The sequence below is a fragment of the Salvelinus fontinalis genome, chromosome 23 (genome assembly GCF_029448725.1).
Source record: "Salvelinus fontinalis isolate EN_2023a chromosome 23, ASM2944872v1, whole genome shotgun sequence".
Classification (NCBI taxonomy): Eukaryota; Metazoa; Chordata; class Actinopteri; order Salmoniformes; family Salmonidae; genus Salvelinus; species Salvelinus fontinalis.
In genome coordinates, this window is record NC_074687.1 from 45,375,177 (window position 1) to 45,396,419 (window position 21,243).

Sequence of the window (21,243 nt, forward strand, 5' to 3'; positions counted from 1 at the left end):
ACACAGCTCTATATAAATGTCCCACATCTGAGAGTGCATGTCAGAGCAAAAACCAAGCCATGAGGTCGAAGGAATTGTCCGTAGAGCTCCGAGACAGGATTGTGTTGAGTTAAAGATCTGGGTAAGAGTGCCAAAAGATGTCTGCAGCATTTTTTTTTTTTTTTTTTTTTTTTTAGGGGTGGATCAGCTTAGTATTGCGGAAAGAATGTTGCTTCCAATGTAATTGTCTGCATCATTTCCATTCCCCCATATTTTTTTGGGTAAATATATATATCCATATACGTATGCATACATATACACATATATACATACACATACCTATATAGACATACATACTTTTTTAAAGAATATGCCTTTATTATTATTCCCCGCGACCCTACCACCAATCCCCCAATTGGAGTAAACTTATAAACACTTCTGCTTTTACCTTCAATTTCTACATCTTATACCTATCTTACAGACACAGTCCACTTTACAATAGTTCTCTCTTATTTGTTCTTAGTCCTTTCTCTATTTCTGTTGTCCATCCAATTTTATTTCCACTTGTAACTGTGCTATTTCACAAAAGCTCCGCACCTATACACATTTCACAGATCCCGTATGCCCTATATTGTTTATCTTGTTATTAGTCCCACCCTTCAGCTCCACCCAACCCCTCCCATCTATCTTCCAACATCATCCATTTCGGATTTCTATTTGCCATACATTTCTCAACTGTGCTGTGATGCTTCACAAAAGACCTGAACCTTCCTATTCTCATAGCTTCTACAGATTGTAAATTAAAAATAAACATCTTTGCCAAAATAATTATTATATTATTGATTGATTGACTATGGCTTTTCAAATCCCCCAGTATTGCTATCTGTAGCGTTAGTTTTAGGCAAATGTTGCAATTCTTCAGCCATTCCTGGACCTGTGACCAAAAACGAGCTACATATGGACAATACCAAAATAAATGATCTAATGAATGTATACCCCATATATATAACATTCTATTAGTTGCAAGAATTTTGTACAGTAATTTATATTGAAAAATTCGAAGTTTTGAATCCGGCATTGTTTTGCGTATCAATTCATAAACCATGTGCCATGGAATGGGTACATCGAAAATCTCTTCCCAACTATTTTGCAATTTGTATGGCACAGCTGTTAGTTTTTTGATCCTTAAATGAAATTGGTATATGTTTTTATTTATCACACTTTTCTTTAACCATTTTTGTTCTTTAATACAGGGCCGACATACAAGTTCCTTACTTTTTTCCCCTTCTACTTGCCTCTTCCATTTTTGTGGTAATGCTGCAATTAATTGGTTGTAATTTTGGGTAGAGCAGACTTTTCCATATGTCTGTGTTAGCTGCATGTGTGACATAACTCCACCAGTCCTATTTATGATATCATTCACAAAAATTATACCTTTTTTAAACATTTCTTCGATAAATACATTTTTTTTAATCAATTATTATATTTGAATTTAACCACAATATTTGTTGTACTATTTGTTCCGTCCTTTCAGGTGGATTAAACTGAAATTGCAACCAACTTTCTAAGGCTTGTTTAAAGAATAAGGATATTTTGGAGATCATTTCCTTTTCAAACAACCGAAAATGAGCAGGTGTAATCTGAATAAAGGGAAAAAGGCCCTTCTTGAACATAGGATGAGACATTCGTACCAGTTTACTAGAGAACCAGTTTGGATTTAAGTATAACTTTTGTATGACCGATGCCTTTAGTGAGAGGTCTAATGCTTTAATATTTAATAATTTCTGCCCTCCGAATTCATATTCGTTATATAAATAGGCCCTTTTAATTTTATCTGGCTTGCCGTTCCAAATAAAATTGAATATTTTTTGTTCATATAATTTAAAAAACAGGTCACTAGGTGTAGGCAAAACCATAAGCAAATAGGTAAACTGTGATATGACTAAAGAGTTAATTAGGGTGATTTTTCCACAAATAGACAGGTATTTTCCTTTCCATGGTAGCAAGATCTTATCTATTTTTGCTAACTTTCTATAAAAATTTATTGGAGTGAGATCATTTCTTTCTTTTGGGATTTTTATACCGAGTATGTCCACATCTCCGTCAGACCATTTAATTGGTAAACTACATGGCAATATAAAATGTGTATTTTTTAGTGATCCAATACGTAATATGGTACATTTATCATAATTTGGTTTTAATCCAGAGAGGATAGCAAAGGTATCTAGATCCTCTATGAGGCCCTGGAGAGACTCTAGTTGTGGTTTTAAAAGAAAACATGAATCATCAGCGTACAATGACACCTTAGTTTTTAAGCCATGGATTTCTAATCCTTTAATATTAATGTTTGATCTAATTTTAACAGCTAACATTTCGATGGCAATAATAAATAGATATGCCGATAGTGGACAACCTTGTTTTACTCCTCTAGATAGTTTAAAACTTTCTGAGATGTAGCCATTATTTACTATTTTACACCTAGGGTTACTATACATAATTTTAACCCATTTTATAAGAGATTCCCCAAAATTGAAATATTCTAGGCATTTATATATAAACTCCAGTCGTACTTTATCAAAAGCCTTTTCAAAATCAGCTATGAAAACCAGGCCTGGTGTCCCCGATATCTCATAGTGTTCTATTGTTTCCAGTACTTGCCTTATATTATCTCCAATGTATCGTCCATGTAAAAAACCTGTCTGATTAGGATGAATAATATCTGACAAAACTTTTTTTATTCTATGCGCCAAGCATTTTGCTAGGATTTTTGCATCACAACACTGAAGTGTAAGAGGTCTCCAATTTTTTAATTGGACTGGATCTTTATATATACCACTTGGGTCCTGTTTCAGTAATAACGATATCAGACCTTCTTGTTGTGTGTCTGATAATCTACCATTTATATAGGAGTGGTTAAAACAAGTTAATAATGGTCCTTTGAGTATATCAAAAAACGTTTTGTATACTTCCACTGGTATGCCATACAGCCCTGGAGTTTTCCCATCTTTAAAGGCCCCAATTGCAACAAGCAGTTCCTCCTCTGTAATTTGGCCTTCACATGAGTCTTTCTGTTCAGATGTTAATTTTACATTATTAATAGGAAAAAAATCCATACAATTAGTTTCAGTTAGTGGAGATGGAGGAGCCTGAAACGAAAACATATTCTTAAAGTACTTTACTTCCTCTTTCAAAATATCATTTGGTGAATCATGCGTGACTCCATCATTTGTCACAAGTTTTAATAAAACATTTTTGGTAGCATTTCTATATTGAAGATTGAAAAAGAATTTGGTGCATTTTTCCCCATATTCCATCCAGTTCGCTTTATTTTTATAATATATTACGCTGGATCTTTCTTGAATAAGTTCCTCCATTTCTTTTTGTTTTTCCTCTAAATTATTCTGTGCCTCTATGGTACCGTTTTTATTGCTATCTAACTGTACTGTTAGTCCTTCAATTTCCTTTGTTAATATGGACTCTTTTGATCTAAATTGCTTTTGTTTTATAGATGAGTACTGAATTGCATGGCCTCTAAAGGCACACTTAAAAGTGTCCCATACAATAAGGGGATCTGCTGTACCTATGTTATGTCTGAAAAAGTCAGTTATAAAATCTTCTGTCCTAGTTCTAAACAATTTATCATCTAGTAGACTTTGATTAAATTTCCAATATCCTCGCCCACGTGGAAATTCTGTAAGAGAAATATATATGCCAATTATGTGATGATCCGACCGCATTCTATCCCCTATCAACACTTTTTTAACTTTTGGTGCCAGAGAGAATGGAATAAGAAAGTAGTCAAGACGACTAGCTTGATTCAGCCTCCGCCATGTATATCTCACTAAATCAGGGTATTTAAGTCTCCATATATCCACTAATTCCAATATATCCATGACATTCATGATTTCCTTAAGTGCCTGAGGGTGATAATTTGTAGTGTGATTTCCTTTCCGGTCTATAGAGCTATTTAAGACCGTATTAAAATCTCCCATTATAATAATAGAGTCTAGTGTTGCTTGTAGAGTTGATAAGTTCTTATATATATTTTCAAAGAAGCTTGGATCATCATTATTCGGACCGTATAGGTTAACAAGCCATATTTGTTTATTGTCCAATAACATATTTAAAATAATCCATCTACCTTGAGGATCTGTTTGGACAATTTGCACATTTGGATCAAAATTATTGTTAATTAAGATCACCCCTTTTGAATTTCTTTGCCCATGGGAGAAATATATTTTGCCCACCCAGTTCTTTTTCCACAAAACTTCATCTAAAACTGTTGAATGGGTTTCCTGTAAACAATAAATATTATAATCCTTCTCTTTTAGCCAGGTAAATACTGATCGTCTTTTCTTATTATCTGCTAAGCCATTACAATTGTAACTGGCTATACTTATTTCACCACTTACCATGAGACACACCTTTCATTCTTTTAATCAGAATATATTTTTGTAAACGTACTATTAAAAAGTAACATAATGATTGAGTGTCTATATAGTTGTACCATGATATTTGCATTTCTACTAAGTAAACCTCCAATTGGTCCCTACTATTCCACCCGCTAAAAGGCCTCATCTCGAGATGGCTTGTCATCCCAATGCCCGGCAGACCACCCTCGACCCCCTGTATCCCATAGCCCTGAACCGACTGGGATCCATTCTTTGAAAAGAGCATACAGTTCCATTTACCGAATTGAAGTAAATCAATTGCCATATGCATTTCCATTGCCGTCACCTCGATTTGTATTATATATAGCTGTGGATCATCCTCTATTGTACCTTACATCTTTTACTTCTTCTTTCGCAACAGTTGTGGGATACACACATACACACTCAGCCCTTACCCCCACACAACCATAAGCTCACTTTCTCAACAGTTGCACCATCCCAGAGCCCAACTCAAGATGGGTCATGATTTCCAAATGCCATTGCAGTTGCAGCTGCATGAGAAGGCCTGCAAGACCGCGCAAAAAAATAAGCAAAAATTGAAATTTATTTACCATTGTCATATCCTAGATAATGGCCGTCAAATGTACACCCTATTCCTGAAAAAAACACCCACAATACGGCCACCAGTCATGACCATGTCCCCACGCATCTCCATGCAGTCCGACCTTGATTCTGTGCCACCAGGGCCACAATAATATACCCCCTCTCTGAATGTCCGAGTGTGACCCCCTCCCCATGGGTTACTGCAGCTAGTGTTGCCAGCACTGCCACTGCCTGGGTGGGGGTACCCCACCGGAATCCCCACCGGCTAGGTACAAGGTCGTCAAGGTTCTCATTAGCAGCTTTGAGAAATTCCTTGTATATTTTCCTCTCCCTTTAGGGGGCTTTGGCTTTGCAGGACCAACCCTGCCAAGCAGGCTCAGAATCTTGAGGGGGCAGTGCTGCTCTTGGTCTCTGACCTCATTTTAGCTGCATATAGACCGCTTACAGCGAGCACATAAAACAGTTAGGGACTTCTCCTTAATATCTGGGTCATTCAGGTGGGTGTCTAGGGTATAGGGCCATAGACAGTACCATTAAAATAGGATAATAATTAGATATAATTTATTAAGATAAAAAAAATGTAGTTTTCCATGATAGGACAATAAATAAATAAGACGTATAATTCATTATAAAAGTATATCCATCATCTGAACAACATTGAAAGCCCTCTCATACCCGGCTCACAGCAATACATTGGCTCTGGGATATGCAACCATTTCATTACTCACTCACTCAACTTTCCAAACATAACAAATAAGATAAAAAATAAAATAAACACAAACCATACCATCCACACATACTGTGCCTTCTGTTTACTTAGTTTTTATCTTCACTGTGTAAAAATAGTGCTTGTGTGTTCAATTAGTTATATGTGAAGATTTATAAAAAAGCTATATTTTTTGTTGTATTGTTACAATCAGTAACCGGGCTTGAATTGTGTTTATTTTCCTCGTCTATGAGAATTTTGTAAATTTTAAAATAACCATGGAGTAGTCTTTGTGTCTCTGAACAACTGGTTATCAATATATAGTTTATCAACGACGAGAGCTACTCGTTTCGCTTTTAATCTGTTTTCTTTGAAAATTGGATACAGAACTTTGCGCCGTTCTGCAATTTCTTTCGGAAACTGATCATTCATGCCAATTTTGGTCCCAGCAAGTCTTTTACCTAGGCTTTTAACCATTATTTTATCTTTAAATGAAGCAAATTTTGCAACGATTGGGCGTTCGTACCTCTGCCCTCTCTGTCCGAAGCGGTGAACACGTTCAAGTTGGATTTTGTCGACAACTTCGCATGGAATCTGAAGCGCTGTACGGAGGAACTCTCTAACTATAGATTCAGGAACTTCTCCTTCTTTTTCTTGGATACCTGTAAGTACCAAATTCTCTCTCATGGATCTAGTTTGAATCTCCAGTAAGGCTTCCTTCAGAACGATGTTCTCGTTTTTCATTCCATTCATTTCGGTTTGAATCTTATTGACTGTCCCTTTTAGCGCGTGTGTTTCCTTCTCCAATGTCGCAGCTTTTTCATCACTCATCTCTAGGCTTGCCTTTAACTCTTTTATATCCTTACTAAGTAATTCAAGTAAACTCAGTTTGTCATTTATTGATTTTAACAGATCAGTTTCGACCTTTACCATTCCCGGTGGTGAGAATATTAAATCGTCAGTATCTGTCGAAGAATCTCGCTTGCGTTTTGTAAACGGTTCCCCTGTCTTATTCTCCGTCATGTTTGGTTGTTGTCTGTGTTCGTAATATTTGTCGATAAATGTCTCTAGTCTTAGGATTTGTTTTGTGTTATTATCCAGATTGAAGGTTTATCACTCACCAGATTATGTAGTGCCAATATTTTAGTCTATTTAGCAGATATTTCGAATATTATGTTTTATCTTGAGGTGCTCTACATAACTTCGTTCAGTCCGCCATTACCTTTACTTTACCTTTACGTCCGCCGTCTAGCTGGAGGAGACGGCCTAAAATGTCTGCGGCATTGAAGGTCCCCAAGAGCAGTGGCCCCCATCATTCTTAAATGGAAGAAGTTTGGAACCACCATGACTATTCCTTGAGCTTCCTGCCCAGCCAAATTGAGCAATCGGGGGAGAAGGGCCTTGGTCAGGGCGGTGAACAAGAACCCGATGGTCAATCTGAGGACAACCATCTCTGCAGAACTCCACCAAGCAAAAACCATCCCTACGGTGATGCATAGGTGGCAGCATCATGCTGTGAGGATGTTTTCAGCAGCAGGGACTGGGAGACTAGTCAGGCTTGAGGGAAAGATGAACGGAGCACAGCAGAGATCCTCCCAACAGGGTCGGGAGAGACGAAGGTAGAGTCATGCATCCTTCGAAACATTACCCGCCTAACCGCGCAGCTTAACCCGGAAGGCAGCCACATCAATGTGTCAGAGGAAACACCTTCAACTGGTGACAGGGTCAGCCTGCAGGCACCCGGCCTGCCACAAGGAGTCGCTAGAACGTGATGAGCCATGTAAACCCCCCCATTTGCAAACATTTCTAAAAACCTGCTTTTGCTTTGTCATTATGGGGTATTGATGAGGGAAACAAAACTATTTAATACATTTTAGAATACGGTTCTAATGTAACAAAATGTGGAAAAAGTTAAGGGGTCTGAATACCTTCCAAATGCACTAAGCTGGCAACTAGATAGAATATTCTGGAGCACATGGTACTAAGATTAGACTAATCTTATTAAGAAATGATGGGTCCAAAAGGCAAAACTAGGATCCCTTATTTCCTAGATCTAATGATAATATTCTTGGCTGTTGATTATACTCATGGTGTTAAAGGGATAATATGACTTTTTGGCAATTCATTTTTGTTTGTCTGTGTGTAGTTTGAAGGTAGTTTCACAAGCGATTGCTAAATAACATTAGAGAAGACTTAGTCATTGTGCTAACACTAGTTAGCAGTTGTGCTAAATATATGTAGTTAGCAACTGCGCTAACGCTAGTTAGCAATTTCCTTCAAACTGCACGCAGACATAAAAATAGTATCCATGACTTCTTCTGACTGAATAAGTGGAAAAAGGGCTTAGTTGCCAAAGTCTCGCACTATGACTTAAGAGTGTAGGCTAATTTGTTTGGTAGAAATTACCAGCTGTGCATTCTAGAAATTACCAGCTGTGCATTCGAGATCATGGTACACCATTAACACTAGTCACCACTGGACCCACCCTGGCACAGGACGTTTAAGAATGAAACACTGTTCACAGTAAATGCCTTTTGTCTTTAATAACAGACACCGCTTCCCGACCTGACTCCTTGGTCATGTGACATGGGTCATGGTGCCTAAAGCTTGGGGTAGTTTTGGGATTAAGTCTTTGTAAGGTACCTTACTACAGCAGGTCTGATTTTGTCTGTCATTATCGAACTGTAGTTGTTCTGTAGTTATGGATACTATGTGCATGCATGTTTGTGTGCATGTGTTCTATGTGCTCTATAACATAAGTGTGTACATTGTGTGTGTATTGGGGTGTAATGTAGTGCTCTTTAGTTATACCTCCTCCTGTTGTCTCTCCAGCTCCTTCATACGGATTTCTCTGGCCTCTGCCCTGGCCGCCTTCTTCAGAGCAAGCCTGCCCTCTGCCTAAGTTAGAGAGAAAGATGAAAACAGGGAGAAGGAAATGGAAGATGAATAGGGAGCAAGGGAGAATGAGAGAGATCATTAGTTTAGCATGAACTCCAACATCTATGAATGGAGAGGATGAACATGTCACCAGAAATCATTTCCCTAGACAGGGCTCATGTTCCCAACAGTTTGACTACAGTATGTTGCAATGCACTGCAGGGAAATTAACCACGTCGACTTCCATTAATATCAGAACATTGCTTATTTTGTAATATTCTACAGTATATGGCACACAATGATTTAGCCTTTAAATACATAGGAAAGGCAAACAGACACATTCAACCTTTGATACTAAGGTAGGTATCATTTGGAAGGCTGATATGTGAGTAAAATAAGCGGCTATCAAAAGGGAGTTAGACCCTTTAAATAAATAATGTACTGCGGAAATAATCGTGTGTGTATTCCGGTTGTATATTGACGTGAAATGTTCAAGTTTTATTAGTCGTATGTACAGGATACACATGGTATACACAGTCCAATGAAATGCTTACTTGCAGGTTCCTTAGACAACAATAAGAAATAATAAAATACCACCTCTGGGATTAATTGAAACGCTGACTGCGAGCCAGGCCTAATCGCCCAACATCAGTGCTCAACCTCACTAATGCTCGTGGCTGAATGGAAGCAAGTGCCCGCAGCAATGTTCCAACGTCTACGGGAAAGCCTTCCCAGAACAGTGCAGGCTGTAGCAAAGTGGGGAACAACTCCATATTAATGCCCATGATTCTGGAATGAGATGTTTGACGAGCATGTAGTGTATTTACACGTGTTTTGGGGAAGGAGGGATTGAGGGAGCAAGTGTTTAAATTGTGCAGTATGCCAAGTCTGGTAGCAGCAGTTGCGATGTGTGTGTTGCGTATGTGCGAAGGTGCCGAGAGTCAGTGCAGGTGATCAGTCCAGTTCAAGTGTTCAGTAGCCTGATGGCTTGTAGAAAGAAACTGTCCCGGAGCCTGGTGGTATCAGACGCATGCTCCGGTACCATCTGCCTGACGGTAAGGGATTGAACAGCTCATGACTGGGGTGTGTGGGGTCCTTGATGCTGTTGGCCTTCGTCAGGCACCGTTTCGAGTAGATGTCTTAATGTTGTACTGGGCCGTCTTCGCCACCTGCTGGATGGCATTGTGATCTTGGATGGAGCAACTCCCGTACCAGGCTAGATGTGATGCAACCAGTCAGGATGATCTCAATGGTGCAGTGATCATATTTGGAGGGGGCCCGGGGTGGCATGCCGAGTTTCTTCAGTCGTTTTAGGAAGTGGAGACGCTGCGGTGCCCTTGACAGGACTGGTGGTGTTGCTGGTCCATGTCAAGTCCTCAGTGATGTGGATGCCGAGGAACTTAACTGCTGACTCTACTGCATTTTTTATTGGAAGTTGCTAACATTGAGGGAGAGATTGCTGTTCTGGCACCACAATGCCAGTTCACTTACCTCCTCCCTATAGGCTGACTCATCGTTGTTGGTCATCAGGCCTACAACCATGGTGTCGTCAGCACACTTGACGATGGAGTTGGTGTAGTGCAAAGACACGCAGTCGTGGGTGAACAGGGAGTACAGCAGAGGGCTGAGCACACACCCCTGGGGGGGGCCCTGTGTTAAGAGTCAGTGTGGAGGAGGTGTTGTTGCCAATCCTCACATCCTGTGGTCTGCCCATCAGGAAGTCCAGGATCCAGTTACAGAGGGTAGTGTCCAGACGCAGGGCTTGGAGGGAACAATAGTGTTGAATGCTGAACTGTAGTCAATGAACAGCTTTCTCAAATTGGTGTTCCTTTTGTCCAGATGTTCCTTTTGTCCAGCCTCAGAGAGCGAAAGCACGTCTCGGAGTGAGGTTTCGGTGGGCACTAGACAGCTGGATTTACCTTTGTAGTCCATGATAGTCTGTAGTCCTTAACACATGCTTTGCGAGTGTGAGTGGCAGAAAATCAATTCAAGTTTGAGTCTGTATTGTCTTTTTGCATCCCTAATGGATTTGTGGAGCTCGTACCTGCTTGTCTTGTATGCTTTGCGCGCCACCAAGACATCAAGGTTCGTTCTGCTGACATTGAATGTGGCAGTACGGGCTCTCATCATGGCACGGATATCTCCGGTCATCCAGGGTTTTTGGTTGAGGTATGTCCGGATAGTCATTTTGGGTAGAACAGACATTTCCTAATGAAGCCTGTGACTGAAAATGTATACTCCTCAATGTTGATGGATGAATCTTTGAACATATTCCAATCAATATTCTCAAAACAGTCCTGCAGCATTGCGTCTGTCTCCTCTGTCCAGAACCGCTGTTGGTAGCTCGCTCTTGAATTGATGCTTGTAGGTGGGGAGTAGGAACAGGGAGACGTGCTCTGATTGGATGTTTGTATGTACATGGTCCAGTACGTTTCCTCTCGTGGGGCAGGATACACATTTGTGATATTTGGAAGAATGTTTTAAAACGTGCTTGGTTAATATATCCCACGACAGTAGAGACTGCTTCCGGGTGAGAGGATTCTTGCACAGTTCGCAGAGTGTCACCTTGATGTTTGCTGTGGCGGTATGTACACAGCTGTGATAACACACGTGAATTACCTCAGCATATAGTGGGGTTGGCATTTTAGCATTAGAAACTCCAGGTCAGGTGAACAGGAGCTTGAGATGTTTAACTTCAGTACACTAGGAATTGTTGATGAGGAAGCATACGCCTCCCCCTACTCTTACCAGAACCTGTCTTTTGATCCATACGGAAAATGGAAAAGCTGTCTGGTTGAATAGCAGAGTCGAGTGGAATGTCTGTAAGCCATGGCTCTGTACAAACAAAGAAACAGCATTCCCTGATGTACCTCTGTGATTGAAGCCTTGCTCCGAGTTCAAAGTTAATTTTCTAGCGATTGGACATCAGCCATCAGAATATTAGGAAGAGGAGGCCGTGTCGCTCGTCTTTTCAGCCTAGCTCGGAAAGCATTGTCGTGGGTATGGCCATGCTTTGTGTGTGTCGCATGCAGTTTGTACTCATGTGTGTTGACGTGGATCCACTTGAGTGAGAGCAGGGCCTTTTCCTTCAAAGTGACAGTGTTAGAAAGCGAGAGCGCAAGAGTGTGAGAGAGCGTGTGAGTAAGCACTTCCTTCCTGTCCCTGCGGCTGTCAGAATGTCACTGTACAAGCTTGCACAGAATGCTCCAACGCCTCCTCCCTCGCCCGTCTGCGTTTCCCTAACTCCGGACCACGTGTTTAAAAAAAAAGTCCTCGTCATTCACTTTCTTCTACAGAAATGTAGGGTGACATTTGGTATTTTATTAGGATCCCCATTAGCTGTTGAGAAAGCAACAGCTACTCTTCCTTGGGTCCACACAAAGCATGAAATATGACATAATACAGAACATTAGACAAGAACAGTTCAAGGACACAACTACAAATGTAAAAACGGGACATAGAGATTGTGTGTATGTATTGATATGTAGGCTATGTCAAATACGGGAGAAGCGTTTTGCAGTGAGGTGTTGCTTGATCCGGTGTTTTTAAACCAGGTTTGCGGGTTTATTTGAGCAATATGAGATGTGACTTCCATGCAATAATGGCTCTATACAATAAAGTACGCTTGTTTGAATTTGTTCTGGACTTGGGGACTGTGAAAAGACCCCTGGTGGCATGTCTGGCAGGGTTAGCGTGTGTGTGTCAGAACTGTGTGTAAATTGACTGTGCAAACTATTTGGAACTTAACAACGTTTGTTACAAAAAGTGAGGCAGTCAGTCTCTCTTCAACTCTTAGCGAAGAGAGACTGGCATGCATAGTATTTATATTAGCCTTCTGATTACCATGAAGAGCAAGATGTGTCACTCTGTTCTGGGCCAGCTGCCGCTTAACTAGGTCTTTATTTGCATCACTTGACCACATGACAATAATAAAGACAAAACTAGAGCCTGCAGGACTTGATTTTGTGTTCCATACAGGCAGTAGTGAAAGAGAACGCTCTCCCTGTCGTGAAACATACCAGACCAGTTTATAGTCCACTGCCTTGACCTGTGAACTCCACAATGCAACTCTAGGCCCTGTTGAAATGAATTCTGCCTTCCTAGTTTTCTTGAAGTAATGACTGATCTCACACAATTAGATAATATGAAAGCTAGCCCAGCCGTCACCTATTCAACAGTGTGAGATCAGCAATTACTTTCAAGAATGGAGAAGGATGCATTTTCGATTGGAACAGAGCCTTTTTTCTGTAACAGCATACACCACTGGTAGAGGCCATAGAGTACCAATGAGGAAAGGTGGATGACATAGTAGTGGTTTAGAGGAATGTAAATGTCAGCTATGGGAGTTTACATTAGATTCCGGCAAGACCATCCGCCTCAGTCTGTTCTTGAAAGCATCTGGCATGGAATAATTTTCCAGAGAAGTGGAAGGCTGCCTAGTGCCTACCAAGCGAGACCCACTTCTGGGAAATCCCTTTCTGATAAGTGGTAAACAGCCATGAACAACTTGTAGCGATGCCAAGAATGGGTTCATCAGGATCATTGGTGGTCATTAATTTAAAAGTATTACACTATTTTAATGTGTTTCAGTTTCAGTTCCCTCAGTGTACTTGTAATTCTAAAGCAGAGTGTAGGTGTGTGTGTGTGTGTGTGCGTACGGTCAGTTCAAGAAAAAAGATTAGTGGATCTCTCTCTTTGACATGCCTTTACTTCTCCGATCTCCAGTAAGCCACGTTGATCTTTCGTTAGCTCCCAGGGGAGAGTAGGAGTTACATAGAGAGCTCCATGGCATGAGATTTCTTGTTAGCTTCAGCCTTAAAATCCCACCCGAGGGCAGAGTTTTCCCTGTGAGCCCTGTGGTATAGCAGTTGTCATTACCATTAGCCTAGCCTATCCCCTTTAAGTCCCACTCCGACCACAAGTGGCTCACAAGATAAGGACAGGGTCATTCCATTTAGTTTCAGCAAGCCATGACACCCACCATCTCAGATTGTTCTGAAATGGTTTCTGTAGTTACCTGTTTCTAAGATAAATGTTCTTTCAACAAAATAATATTTCAGGAATGTTTTAACTGAGAATTTAAGCCAATTGATTGTACCAAAACTGGCCATTTAAACTGAAAGAATTCTTATAATGTTCATTAAATATAATACCCAACATCCGATTTGGACCAAACCACTTCTTAATGACAGACGTAATGAATCCAAATAAATGGTCAAAAGTCGAGGAACAACTGACCCCCTCATCTTTATCAAAACACAGTCAGTGCAGCCATAAAACGCACTATATGCAGCCATTAGTCATTAGCAATAGCATTTGCTAATACTAATCATTACCTCAAAGCATTACTCAAACACCACCCGGCTACACGCCCAGTCACATACAAAGTAATCCTGGAGTCAAGTTTTGTCGCCGAAGAGAAGGTAATAACGTTGCAAGTTCACAACTGGGTAAAAAGGAACAGCTGAAACCAGTTGGTTTACATCTAGTTTGAACACTAATTGTTAATTCAAGTACTGTAACAATTACAGGAAGGAAGTTAGAACGCTGACAAAGTTGTTTGGTCTCAACCTCGGTCATACTGGCAGACCCTTTCCTATACTATTCAGAGAGAACAACATCTTCCCATCCCATATTTCTGTTGGAGTTTCACATTTATGCACAAATACAAAGGCCTGCAGTGCACTGTAGACCACAAACACACACACCAAAACCTGCATCACATAGGAGGTATAATAAATAACAATACACCATAATGTCCGTGAGAGAGAGGGAGAGCAATCGCTTTCTCCTCCTGCTGCTCCTCTCCTATTTGTTCTGGCCTATATGGCCCAGAGTTGTCAAATTTCAATGGTGTGACTGTCCTCTGAAGACGCAGAGTTAGTTCATCGCACTGCATCAAAAGTGGAGGATGCTGACACACAGCTCTGTGCCATTTAACAAAGTGCTGCAGGAACCTTAACCATGCCTGTCCCCAGAATGATCTACGTTTGGCGTCAGAAGTAAGATCCAAAGTGCATGTCGATGGTATTGCCGATGGGTTGAAGTTTGCATGGAGAACATAGGATATACAGCATGTTTATGTGCAGCCTTTCAGAGGGGATCAAGAAAGGAAGGTAAAAGGTGAGAGGAGAAGAGCGCGTAGACAGCTGCGAGAAGAAATTATACAGTTGAAGTCGGAAGTTAACATACACCTTAGCCAAATACATTTAAACTCAGTTTCACAACTCGTGACATTTAATCCTCGTAAAAATGCCATCTTAGGATCACCACTTTATTTTAAGAATGTGAAATGTTAGAATAGTAGAGAGAATTATTTATTTCAGCTTTTATTTCTTTCATCGCATTCCCAGTGGGTCAGAAGTTTACATACACTCAATTAGTATTTGGTAGCATTGCCTTTAAATTGTTTAACTTGGGTCATACGTTTTGGGTAGCCTTCCACAAGCTTCCCACAATAAGTTGGGTGAATTTTGGCCCATTCCTCCTGACAGAGCTAATGTAACCGAGTCAGGTTTGTAGGCCTCCTTGCTCGCACATGCTTTTTCAGTTCTGCCCACATATCTTCTATAGGTTTGAGGTCAGGGCTTGTGATGGCCACTCCAATACCTTGACTTTGTTGTCCTTAAGCCATTTTGCCACAACTTTGGAAGTATGCTTGGGGTCATTGTCCATTTGGAAGACCCATTTGCGACCAAGCTTTAACTTTCTGACTGATGTCTTGAGATGTTGCTTCAATATATCCACATCATTTCCCCCTTATGATGCCATCTATTTTGTGAAGTCCACTAGTCCCTCCTGCAGCAAAGCACCCACACAACATGATGCTGCCACCCCCATGCTTCAAGGTTGGGATGGTGTTCTTCGGCCTGCAAGCCTCCCCCTTTTTCCTCCAAACATAACGATGGTCATTATGCCAGACAGTTCTATTTTCGTTTCATCAGACCAGAGTACATTTCACTTTTCGTACCAAAGTACGTTCATCTCTAAGAGACAGAACGCGTCACCTTCCTCAGTATGACGGCTGTGTGGTCCCATGGTGTTTACACTTGCATACTATTGTTTATACAGATCAACATGGTACCTTCAGGTGTTTGGAAATTGCTCTCAAGGATGAACCAGATTTGTGGAGGTCTCATTTTTTTCTGGGGTCTTGGTTGATTTCTTTTGATTTTCCCATGATGTCAAGCAAAGAGGCACTGAGTTTGAAGGTAGGCCCTGAAATGCATCCAAAGGTACACCTCCAATTGACTCAAATGATGTCAATTAGCCTATCAGAAGATTCTAAAACCATGACATAATTTTCTGGAATTTTCCAAGCTGTAAAGTCAACTTAGTGTACTTAAACTTCTGACCCATTGGAATTGTGATACAGTGAATTAAGTGAAATAATCTAAACAATTGTTGGAAAAATTACTTGTGTCATGCACAAATGTCCTAACCGACTTGCCAAAACTATAGTTTGTTAACCAGAAATTTGTGGAGTGGTTGAAAACCGAGTTTTAATTAGTGTATGTAAACCTCCGACTTCAAAATGTATATACAACAAGCAAATTGACCATGCTGTTGATGTGGCTGCTATGAAAGTGAACTGTTTTTGCATGTGATCAGGTAGCTTAAACATATCAATGTTACATTGTCATTCCTATTCCATTCACCCAACTCAGTCATCCAATATGCTGTAATAGAAATAAGGCCATGTTCATAAAATAATAATAAGCTCAACTCATCTTAAAATCCTTGTCCTACATAGAGGTCAAATTCAAACAGACATTGTGTGCAGCAAGCAAACATTTCACATGCCTTTGCTTGTAATGAGGGGATTGATTAGGCAATATGACACAATAACCTCTACAGCACTGACAGTACTGTTTATTCTTGACATGTTGCTTCTTCCTTCCTACAAACCAATCAACACAAGCATTATGAGATTTTGACCAATGAACTGTGCTTCCCAGGTTGGGAGGGAGCCCAGTAGAAGCAAATCAACAGGAAGGCGTTTGTGATCATCTCTACGGGTCCTGTGTGTGATGTCACCGAGAGGAAGCCGACGCACAGTGCCTCCATATATGGAGACTTCCCTTTTCAGTTGTCAGAGCAGGTTAGGTTAACTGAACCCAATCGTCCATGTCTCAACATATGGAGGAAATGTTTGAAGTACTAATGTTTGCATCTGCATGTTTGTGTGAGCCTCAGTCTGCTTCTTTATTTGGCATACTTTTTAGCTAAACTAATAGATTTGGAAATGCTGGAGTTCAAACAGGAGTGAAATGACAGCTCATTGTTAAATTGTTTAATCATTTAGCCTAATTGTCCATATGTATGCAGTTTTGAAATAAATCCCTGCATTCATCTGTGTGCGCATGTGTACGTGACTGCATGCATTTGTGTGGTGTGCCTACGCACACGTGTAGGACTGCCGATTATCTGGCCTGTCCCATTGATGACAGTCAGATTAAGGAAGACGGTGTGTTGTGCCCCTCCTTGCTTCAGAGTCCCAGACTAATCCTCTCTTAACACTTGATTCACTCCCTCATCGCTCCACTGCCCCTCAGTCTGTCACTTAACGCTGGCAACTTAATCCGCGGCTTACTTTGTCTCCCAACCGCACTCAGACAAAACACACCGCCGTCAACAGAATACTTGACAGCCATCAGCACCGAAACAGACACTGGCCTGGTCACAGGATGCCCTGCGTCTATATTTCCGTCCACCCCTCACGTGAATGGTATTCCTGCAAAGATGACACAGCAATCCAAGACATGCCGGTTTGTAAAGAAAGTGTCACGCAGTTGCAGCAGGACGAATGGGAACTTATTTGACCCTTTCTCAGGGTTTCAATAGTTTCATCTTCCCTCACTATCCCTTAGAAAGGCATCCCCAGGTTATTCAACCTACACTAAAGCTTTCACCTTCTACAGACATAATCCATATATCCTCACTGACAGTAGCAAGACAGGTGTTTAACATGCATGCATTCAGATTACTCAGATCATGTTCACACTTTTCACTACAACTGCATGATGTAGGGCACCTACGTAGACAGATAAACAAGATCACAATGTGACTAATTGTAACTTTTGCTTATTGTTTTAAAATAAAAATGACATGTGGTTCCACTACAAAAGCAGTATGCCCTCTTGCTTCGCTTGCCAAAGGTGATCCCAAACTATTTGACAAACAAAACAGTGCCCTTAAAAATAAATGTTTTATCTCCATTAGTCCACTGTAAATACAATCATATGACGCAAAGGGTGTCATACCTGCTGTTTTTCTGTCTGCATAAAAGTGCTATATCTTGAAAACTTGACTGTTAACATGCAGATATTTTTGGGACTGTATTTACAGTGGACTAATACAAATAAAAAAAACACCAAAAGACTGTTTTTGAGTGTCCCCTCAGCAAGTGTTAAGTCTCTGTTTTGTTTATCAAATGTACGAGGTAAATCCCTCTACATCCATACTATTTCAAAGATCTGTCTGTGCCTCCTTACAATCATCAACACTGGGTACTATTCCAAGACTCAGTTGTGAGGACACTACCTGTGTAGAAAATGTAATTGATGATGGGCTATTTCATTCCCATATCCCAACCTTTGGTGTCTGAATAATGCTTCAGAGTTTCTTGAATCGAAAACATAGTGGGCTCGCCGTTTGTCGTCAAATAGAATATTACCACCTGTTCATGTGGGATATGTTTTGAATGGTTCATACGAGTAACTCTGGTGTAGCCAGAAGATCCCTATTATTAATGGCATACAAATAGAAGCTTAATTCAGATCAACAGCCTCTGATCGTCAGGTTATAAGAATTAGAGGTTGACCGATTAAATCGGCATGGCCTACCCCCCCACGACAATCTGAATGCAGTGTGCAGTAACAGCTGATGTTTCAGGGGCTTTCTATTTTTAAAGCCCTTGTAGCAGAATCGGCCAGCACATCCGGACTGACATACCATCCTGTCAGAGGGCTGCCAGTGTGGGACTCGACCCAATCTGCACTTAAAAAAGGCACTGTATTTTCTCTTTACTGACTGTCTATTGCAGTTATAGTACACTGCATTTAGCCAACTGTCCTGACACTACACCAAGCTACCTTCGAAAAGCAAACAGTCCAATGACAATTGTTTTTTAACCAAACCATAACTCAGGAAATGTGCAAGGGCAGATATAGGGAACTGCCCCTTGACACACTATTTATCAAACCCTTAAACACAACTAGCAACTTCACCGGCACGTTCTGCCCACTGCACATTGACTACAGGAAGCAACGATTACTAAACTGGAGGAATGTGCAACTCCAGACAAATACCCCCAGACTGTAAAGTAAATAAAGTCTGCTAACTTGATACTAGAAAAGTAAAATATTCAAATAGCCAACTGGTACAGACTTGCCAAGGGTAATGATGAAACAGCAGTCACAAGAGTGTGTCTGGTGTGTGAGGTGAGATACAAAGTTCATGCAACATCCGGTATGAGTCTGAACAGACCACACTTCCTTCTATTCAACAGTGGTGTTTCTACCGTGGTGCATTGCAGGTCCCATTTCTATTAGAGGGACCACACTGGTGAAGTACTACACCCTCTTGTCATGTACTTCTGAAACTGCCTGAGCTGTATTACCTAAAGAGTCTTAAGATGGTTGGCTTGGTACAGCATGGTGATATGACCATTTAAGAACCAGAAAGAGTGTGCGTTGGCACCCTCAGAAAGTCACCATATGTAGGGGGTCCAATCCAAAACAAATATTTTGACCAATGGGTAAAATAATAGATTCATTGGTGTTGATAGTCCTGTAAGAAAACCAATAGTTCGAACCGCACGTCTTGATCATAATCCATTCTAAAGTTATTGGAGTTTTTACCCTTGTAGGATGTCCAAAATTAAAATGACTAAATCAATGGAGGCCAGAGAAAAAATAAAATAAGTGGTCAAAAATCTGGGAAAAAAATAGGCAGTTAGGCTGGATGCTGAGCGAGAATTAAGACTGACAACCAGTTCAACAGTATCTTTCTTCTAAAATCCAGAAGAAACAATAGTGGGGCTCCCAAGTGGCACAGCGGTCTAAAGCACTGCATCTCATCGCAAGAGACGTCACTATAGTACATGGTTCGAATCCAGGCTGTATAACATCCAGCCAAGATTGGGAGTCCCATAGGGCAGCGCACATTTGGCCCAGCGTTATCCGGGTTTGGCCGGAGTAGGCCGTAATTGTACATTTTATTTAACTAGGCAAGTCAGTTTAGAACAAATTCTTATTTACAATGACGGCCTAGGAACACTGCCTTGTTCAGGGGCAGAATGACAGATTTTTACCTTCTCAGCTCGGGGATTTGATCTAGCAACCTTTCGGTTACTGGCCACCAATAAGAAATACGATTTTTTTTCTTAACGGACTTGCCTAGTTAAATAAAGGTTAAATTAAAAAAAAGGGGTAAGATAGATATCCATTTTGAGACATGACAATAGTATTTTCATATTTTAGTATATATTTGAGGACATTGGATGCACCGGAGCTCAATTTAGTGTCTTGGCAAAGGGGTGTGAATACTTACAGAAATATCTAATTTATTTAATACATTGTGTGTAGATAGATGTAAAAATGTAATCAATTTTGAATTTAGGCTGTAACACAACAACATTTAGAAGATATCAAAATATATTCCTGCCAGCTTGGTGGAAGGGGAGGGAAAAAGATGAGGGTAAAATAATATGAATACTGTCAAGTGGACATTGGTTCTACTGACCTTATTAACAACTGTGTGAAAAATATAGGCTACTTCCCACTTCCGTATTGTTTTCTAATTAAAAAAAACGTACCTCTCTTGCAATGAGATTAAGGGTATCATCCTCAGCCGTCGACCTGTCCTTATTGGGATTTCTTTTACGTCCCGTGCCCTGAGTCCCCATGTCTTGGTTTCTGCCCGGTAATTAGGCTACTGGTCCAAATCGTTGGATGTAGAAGAGAAATCCAAAGCACGTCTTAAGGAAAGAAAGTACAACTAGCCTGTCACAATGTTGGGAGAAACATTTGTCAAATCACAAATGACTGGGCAAACCGTTCGTTACCGCTCGCGACATTGGTCATTGGGTTACATCCGTATTCAAGACCTCTTCCTGTGAAGTTTCTATCCAAACGCTAAATTGAACATTTCTAACAAATGTTGCAGTCGTTTGTATCGAATCCGCCCATTTGTAACACGTGAGCTGCCCAGAGGAATTCACAAATAGTTGAGTACCTGGTAAACACGCATAATAAAGATATATTGACTGGCAATATATCTATTCAGATATGGAATCAAAATAATGTAAGATTTTTTTAAACATAAAAATGCTATAAAAAATCTAAACTATTTTTAATTGTATCTTTGTAAATCCACTTGGTTAACACGCTTGGACAGAGACGCGATGCTGTCAGAGCAGCCTTTAAAGTAAATGCATGCTTGAAATGAAAGGCTTCGTTTGGCGGGTGTGACGCAAATTCTTTTTCCGGGGCTCATGCGGGCAGCCACCAAATTGCCATGGGACTACACCAGTCTCACACCCTCGCCACTATTTTCATGAGGAGTTTTAAGCGCTAAAAACATACCTTGTCGTGTACTTCTTAAAGGCAAGGACTATGACAAATGGCTATGCATATTTCACAACAATAACATTATATTTGATCCACTTATGTTCAAAAGTCCCCA

General features: G+C 40.5%; 1 protein-coding gene across 7 annotated transcripts in view; it reads right to left on the bottom strand.

Annotated features, from left to right (window-relative positions):
• The window catches only part of lrrfip1a (leucine rich repeat (in FLII) interacting protein 1a), a 65,737-nt gene extending 44,721 nt beyond the window's left edge, over positions 1-21,016 (bottom strand). For 3 of the 7 annotated variants that reach the window (XR_008754305.1, XM_055879032.1, XM_055879031.1), the window contains exons 1-2: positions 20,375-21,013; positions 8,491-8,577 (exon numbers count right to left, since the gene is read on the bottom strand). Coding sequence is in view for 5 of the 7 variants with exons in the window: in XM_055879032.1 (XP_055735007.1) it covers positions 8,491-8,577; positions 20,375-20,464 (177 nt within the window). In the remaining 2 variants the exon portion in view is untranslated. Of the gene's footprint in view, positions 1-8,490; positions 8,578-20,374 lie in introns of all 7 variants that reach the window. The other 4 variants (XR_008754306.1, XM_055879033.1, XM_055879035.1 and 1 more) reach the window with 2 other exon arrangements.
• Between the last annotated feature and the right edge of the window lie 227 nt (positions 21,017-21,243).